The sequence below is a fragment of the Rhinatrema bivittatum genome, chromosome 19 (assembly GCF_901001135.1).
Source record: "Rhinatrema bivittatum chromosome 19, aRhiBiv1.1, whole genome shotgun sequence".
Classification (NCBI taxonomy): Eukaryota; Metazoa; Chordata; class Amphibia; order Gymnophiona; family Rhinatrematidae; genus Rhinatrema; species Rhinatrema bivittatum.
The window spans coordinates 19,378,352-19,384,715 of NC_042633.1; the positions used below are offsets into that span (position 1 = coordinate 19,378,352).

The window sequence follows — 6,364 nt, forward strand, 5'->3', positions numbered from 1 at the left end:
TTAAACGGGGTTACAAGGCATACTCGTAACAAAAGTAACATCTGTCTCTTCTGTCATTCTTTTCCTTCCTGAACAGATTATTGCCTATTCACGGGGCTCCTCGAACCACGTGTCCATGATGGCAACAATATCCAGGTCTGCCTGGGATCTTCTTGGTGTTTGGGTCCTTGCCAGGTTCTTATGGCCTGGATTGGCCTCTGTTGGAAACAGGATGCTGGGCTTGATGGACCCTTGGTCTGACCCAGTATGGCAATTTCTTACGTTCTTATGTTCTTATATCTCTGTCATTAGGGCTTGCAAATCTGGAAATGCTATTGCCTAGGCTACTGAGAAGGCTGGGATAATTTGCAGGAAGAGGCCATGGTTATAACCTTAGCAAGCACAGGGTGGCTGGATGATTGGACTGGTGACTGTTGGAATTATTATATAGCTTGGTGGTAAGATATGGGAGGAGGTTGTGAATACTAGATTAGGTATGGATATTTAGAGATAAATTTGCATATATGGAGTCTCCATAATATGTAAATTTATTTCATGCATATTCATTGTGGATGCCCTGAAAACCCAACTGCAGGCTCTCCAAGACAGATTTGGGAAGCCCTGACATACACTCATCAAATCTTAAGTAGTAGTGAACCAGAGAGGAAGACAACTGTGCACACTGGTGGGCTAATGGGTTTTTATCTGCCATCATTTACTGCAGCATCAAGAAATTCTTCTAGTCCTCAAGGACTCCTAACTGCTCAGGTTTTCAGGATATCCCTAATGCCTATGCATGAGATAGATTTGCATAAAGTTGAGGCAAGGGGCATGCACATCTTTCTCATGCATAGGCAGATTAGGGATATCCTGCAGACCAGCGTTATCCACCCTGCTTTATTATGAAGGCTGGAGACAGAGGCGAAGGGGGGCGTGATACAAGGTTAGTGATGTAAAATGGAGCTATCCGTAATTCACTGAGACCGGATTATCATAATCTCCATCACCAAGCAATTAAAACCTAATTTTTCTCCATGTAATCATTCTAGACAGATGTAATTAATTTGACCGGCAGAGCTCCTTTAAAGAAGAACCGCCTCGTCTCCTTTGGCCACTAACAAACAGGGTTTCCAAGGCAGCCGGCGCGGCCTTACTTCCGCTGCGTAGCCTATAACACTTCCGCCCCCCTCCGCGAAGAAGAGCGTCAGCCGCCACGCAGCAAGATGGCGGAGTCGGAGAACGCGCTAGTGGTGGTTCCTCCTTCCTTGCCTTCTGCCGATGGTGGCCCTGAAAGCCCGGAGCCCTTAGCAACGACGGCAGTGGCGGCTCCCGCCCTTTCTCCGGCTGCCGAGGAACTACCGGGCGAGACCAAGAAGAAAAGTAAAGAAACGCTCGTTGGTTGTTGAGGAAAAGCGAGACTTCCGGTTTGCAAAAAAAAAAGGAAGCGGGCGGGGGCTGTTTAGCCAATTGGAAGAGGGGAGAGAACTTGATGTCTGACCAGTTTTTGATTACTCAATAATGAAAATATCATCTGGCGGTTACACGCATTCATTATAACGCGTATCAATGACTGGCAGATCCACGCAGTTACACATCTGTACTCCTATGTGTGCCATAATATGTATTAGAATATGCATAATATAATTACCTAGCAGCATATGTTATAATATATAATATGTATAGGGATCACTGTTAGGTCAATCCAAACAGGCTGCTCAAGCTCTTGCTGACAGTACATGTTGGTATTTGTAGTTCATGATCTTCCTCCAAAAACGATGGGACTACAAGCCCCAGCATGCAGTGGGGCAAAAACCGCAGGGCCTGGATCAACTTTTAACGGTATGCTGACTCTTTGGTTGTGGGGGTATGAGGTGATCATGCTGGTGTTTTCAGCCCCCCCCCGGCTTCCGTAATTTTTGAAGAGTTTGAGAAGCGTACACAGCCAGCTCTGGGGTGCGGAGGCCTGGCAGTACGTTCCTATCACCCATTTGGAACGGAAGACTTCCAGTACCGTGAAATGTTACATTAGGGCAGGGTTCCAACTGTCGCATGATGCTGGGGTGGAGGGTGATGGGGATCTTTCCCTGATTCCTTTGGAACTGGAGCCCCAAAGATCTCCTTTCCCTCTCTTTCTTACTGCAGTTGATGTTCTGCTGAAAGCAGTAGGAGACACCCCAATCATGAAGACCAAAAAATGGACGATGGAGCGAAGCCGGACCATCCGTGGACTCATGGACTTCATCAAGAAATTCCTCAAACTGGATTCTGCTGAGCAACTGGTGGGTGACTGGGGGGTGTCAGTGGGAGAGCGGACGAATATTCACTAGTAGGGTAGGGCTTGTGGGAAGGGTCTGACATGAAGTGCTGAGCTAAATACACTTTGGGGGACTTCTTAATAGGATTTTTCCCTTAATAATTATTTTTAACTTGTTAAAGTGAAAAAGCTGCTGTACAGTATCTTGAGTACAAATTCTTTTTTTTTCCTGGCCCTATGCTTCCTCCTCTTTGTTTTCCGGCTAACCAGAAGCAGTACCTGGTGTGCCAGGAACCTTCATTCACAACTATTTGGGGATATCCCCTCCCCGGTTCCTAGTCTGGTCATTGCAGCAATAATCCTGAGAGCAAGAGCCATGAACTGGAGCTGCTTCCAGAACTCCGTTTCATGGGTTCCAAATCCAGCCACTAGGTGTCGCCCTTAATCTTGCCCTGGCATCCCCTTCCCTGCTTCCAGAGGCTGAGATCACTGCCTCTGCAGCATCCCCGGTATCCAGCTGTGATGTGAGGCAGGGGCCTTTTGCATGGCAGTTTACTGCAATGCTGCTGAGCCACTGGATGTGAGGGGAAAAGTTCTAATCCCACTCCTGCCAGCTGTTGTAGAACTCGCTTTACCTCCTATGTCTCAGGCTCCCAGGGACTCTGCCATCACCTCTCTTCTATGGTTACTGATTTTTACTGTTATAAATGTGATCCTTGGCAGCAGCCTGCACTGTCTGCTGGGTAAGACATCTCTGTAGATCCTGCGATCTCAGGCAAACCCTAGCAGCGTCCATCCTCCTCTTCCTGCAAGGTTGACCGAGCGTCGTCGGGCAGGATTTATAACCCTGGTTTGGTCTGGAGTCTCCCTGTACAGAGATGAATATTACACTTGAATGAGAGTAGGGAGACCCAAGACATCACACCTACAGTAATCCAACGAAATAAAACAAGAAGGGTGTGAAAGTGGCCTCCCATGAGTAAAGATCTTGGCAAGGTGGGGACCCAGGTCTTACTGTTCTGGAAATGAGTGCATGTGATACAGCAGTGTGCCTTTGTTTTTTTTCCTTCTAGTTTATCTATGTAAATCAGTCCTTCGCACCATCCCCGGACCAGGAAATGGGCACTCTATATGAGGTGAGCGTCACCAGGGTCCCTGACATGGGAAGTTGGACAAGGGGCGACCAGACCCCCCCCTGCCGTTGCATGCATGGACTTGTAGTTTTCATTCTTCTCTGATCTCCGTGCAAACAGTTCGCGCGTGTGTGTGGAAGGTGAGGGGTTAAACCAGGCTGGATCAGAGTGGCCTAGCCTAACCGACATGGAGCTCTGGTAATACAGGCCCGCGCCCCCCCCCCCCCCCCCCCCCCCCGTGCTCAGATTCTGGTTGATCCATCCAGTGTGTGCGTTTGCATGATGTCCTTTCAGGACTTTATTCGCAGCCATGGCTGCTTTTGCAGGTGGGTCGGGAAACTGTTTAAACAGTTTGGAAGGCAATGTCTTTTTTTTTTTTTTTCCTCCTTCTAGGCGTAGGAGGGGGTTACTGTTTATCCGGTGCATGGTTTGAGATCCTGCACAGGGAGCTGAGCATGCCTTAAAAAAAATCTTGTTGCAAACTGCTTGTGTTTTGTGTGTGGCTACCATCTTGCTCTCGGTCGCTGCACAGGTGACGGGTGGCGTGGGATGTGTTCTCGCCCTGACTGCATGGTTTTAGCTTGGTTGTCCTTGGCAGCAGAAAGAACATCATCCTGAGTTCTGGGATCTCTTTCCTGACATCGTCCTTTACGCTTAAAGCTGTGCTCAGTACAGCACTGCCTGACTCTCCTACCCATCACTGTCTTCTTTCTCCCACAGTGCTTCGGAAGCGATGGGAAGCTTGTCCTGCATTACTGTAAATCTCAGGCCTGGGGCTGATGCTTGCTGCTCGCAACTGACCTCCAAAAGGGACGTGACCCCGCCGGCCCCCGCATGCTGCTCTTTCACTGTCCATGGTCAGGTGGCTGCGAGGGGACCTCACTTGACTGGGCCTCTTCCCTGCTGGGGCTGCTGACTGTAGGAATATTCCAGCTGGGATGGCAGCAGCTGGAGAAGGGACACAAAGCCATGGAAGGAACTTCTGGCTGCTGCCATTAATTCTGTGCCACTGCTAGCAGCTCTGCCGACTGTGATATGGATTTCCTCCCTCCTTCTGTTACACCCCTTTCTCCCTCCTATTGCCATCTGCCTGTCTCCCAGCCCTAGGTCACAAGATATTCTGGGAGTTGACCTGCCGCTCAAATAAAAGAAATCAAGAATGCCATTCGCTGGCAGGAATGAGTGTGCACGGAGGGCAGGACTGAGGGGCACTGGCAGAGCTGGGTGTGGGAGGCTCTCAAGAGGTGCAGCAGGGGAAGGAGTGGGATGGAGGCATCGCTCTCCTGCCCCGAAGCTGCTCCTTGTTCTGTACGGGAAAGCGACTCCTTATGAACTGTAACACAGAGGCCATCGTCGTCGTGTGACCTCAGCGTGGGGCCCAGTCCACATTTGACATCGCATAACTGAATATGTAATAAAATAAAGAATGAAAGTTGTTTTTAATATATATATTTTTTTAATGTATGTGGGGGTAAGCCAATCGCTGGCTGGGCAGTGCTCAAGTGGGGTGCTGCGCCGCCGGGGCGAAGCGTTGTGGAACGTTTATAGGACACGGCTGCCGCCTTCTCTTCTGGGTGTGTGATGCCAACTCTTACCTGTCCCGCTGGGCTTGGAAATGGCCCTGCTGGTGCTTCCTCCCTCTGGCCCGGCCGTGACTCTCGCTTCCAGCACGGGGGCCCAGGAGGCAGAGCAGGCGTTTCTGGTCCCACCCGGCCCCCTCTGAGGCAGGTGCGGCTGTGGTCTGATTCCAGTACCTTCACCCCCGAGAAGGCAGAGGTGAGTGGGTGGCACGGTTCAGGTCTCCCCCCCCCCCCCCCCCCCCCAAGGGGGAGTGCAGGACCCGAGGAGGAGGCTGGTGAGGAGTGAGTGCTGCTGCTTCTATGTGCCACTGGCCAGAGGAGGAGGAGAGATGCTGGGGAAGGTAAGTAAACTTGGTTTCAAGGTGGGGGGGGAGTGAGAAGGTGGATCCCTGATGGTTGAGCACTGCTGGCTTAGGATGGCTGGGGGTTGAGGGGCACTGGTAATCTCAACCTCAGTAAAATCTGTGTGTACGGGTGGGAGAGAGCACTGCCTGGCCGTGTGAGCAGGGCAGCCTCCCCCTGCCCCCAGTCCTCTGGGCACCGTCCTGCATGGAGCACCCTCCAGCAGGCGTCCCGAAGCGATGGGTGCAGGATTTTAAGTTGCTTGCACAGGCTGTGCTACTTGGTCATGTACAAGACTACAGTGCTGGTGCTTGTAGGCTCTCAGTATTTGATGACGGATCACAGCCTGTACAAAATGCTGCGGCAAGAATCAGTTTATTTGAGCACAGGGAGTGCATCTTCAGTCATTTCTGAAAGAGCTGCAGTGGCTGCCTCTGCAATATCGAATCCAATTGAAGACCTAGCCCCCTCGTTCATAAAGCGATTGCTAGGGACCCTCGCTATTTAATGCCTGGGAAGCCTTCCATCTATGCCCCGGTTCCCCCATTCCCTTCATCCACACAGCGGCGGAAAGCTGGGGCTGGGGCTTTTTCAGTCGCTGCTCCGGTTCTGTGGAGCGTGGGGCAGGAATGGAGGATGTAGGGGGTTGTAAGCTCCTGCAGGCTGAGTTATACGGGTGCGCTTTGGGTGGATCGAGGTGCTGATGCACAGTGAGTTTTTTTGAACGTGCACGGTACATTTTTATATATATTAAATGATATATTAAATTTTGGTTATTGTTTGAGTGTATTTCTGTATGCGTGTACGTTCTAGTTTTGTTTTATAACAAATGCTTTTATTATGCACCTATAGTTGGTGCTCTGTGCGGAATAGAAGTGTAATAAATGAGGAAAAAGGTTAGACAGCATCGCATTCAGGCAGTGCTGCCCTGTTAGGGGTAGATCACCTGCTGGTCTTCCCCCCTCCCACCCCTGGAGGGAGGAGCTGGGCCCTGGAGGGAGGAGCTTCCGCAGCCGAGATTTATTATCCCCTCCCACCCCTGGAGGGAGGAGCGGGGCCCTGGGGGGAGGAGCTCC

General features: G+C 50.8%; 1 protein-coding gene across 1 annotated transcript; it reads left to right on the forward strand.

The window, feature by feature from the left end:
* Positions 1–1,105: 1,105 nt before the first annotated feature.
* ATG12 (autophagy related 12) lies at positions 1,106–5,009 on the forward strand. The gene is made up of 4 exons (XM_029585322.1): positions 1,106–1,359; positions 2,122–2,258; positions 3,307–3,369; positions 4,087–5,009. Exons 1-4 carry the CDS (start codon positions 1,203–1,205, stop codon positions 4,144–4,146), a joined length of 417 nt encoding a protein of 138 aa, XP_029441182.1. The 5' UTR covers positions 1,106–1,202; the 3' UTR covers positions 4,147–5,009.
* The last annotated feature ends 1,355 nt before the right edge of the window (positions 5,010–6,364 follow it).

What these genes read in the sequence shown, in the direction of transcription:
- ATG12 (XM_029585322.1), top strand. Translation starts at nt 1,203, where the DNA reads ATGGCGGAGTCGGAGAACGCGCTAGTGGTGGTTCCTCCTTCCTTGCCT. An exon ending in GGGCGAGACCAAGAAGAAAA is followed by an intron (nt 1,360 to 2,121) that starts GTAAAGAAACGC and finishes TTCTTACTGCAG; the next exon opens with TTGATGTTCTGCTGAAAGCA. An exon ending in TGGATTCTGCTGAGCAACTG is followed by an intron (nt 2,259 to 3,306) that starts GTGGGTGACTGG and finishes TTTTCCTTCTAG; the next exon opens with TTTATCTATGTAAATCAGTC.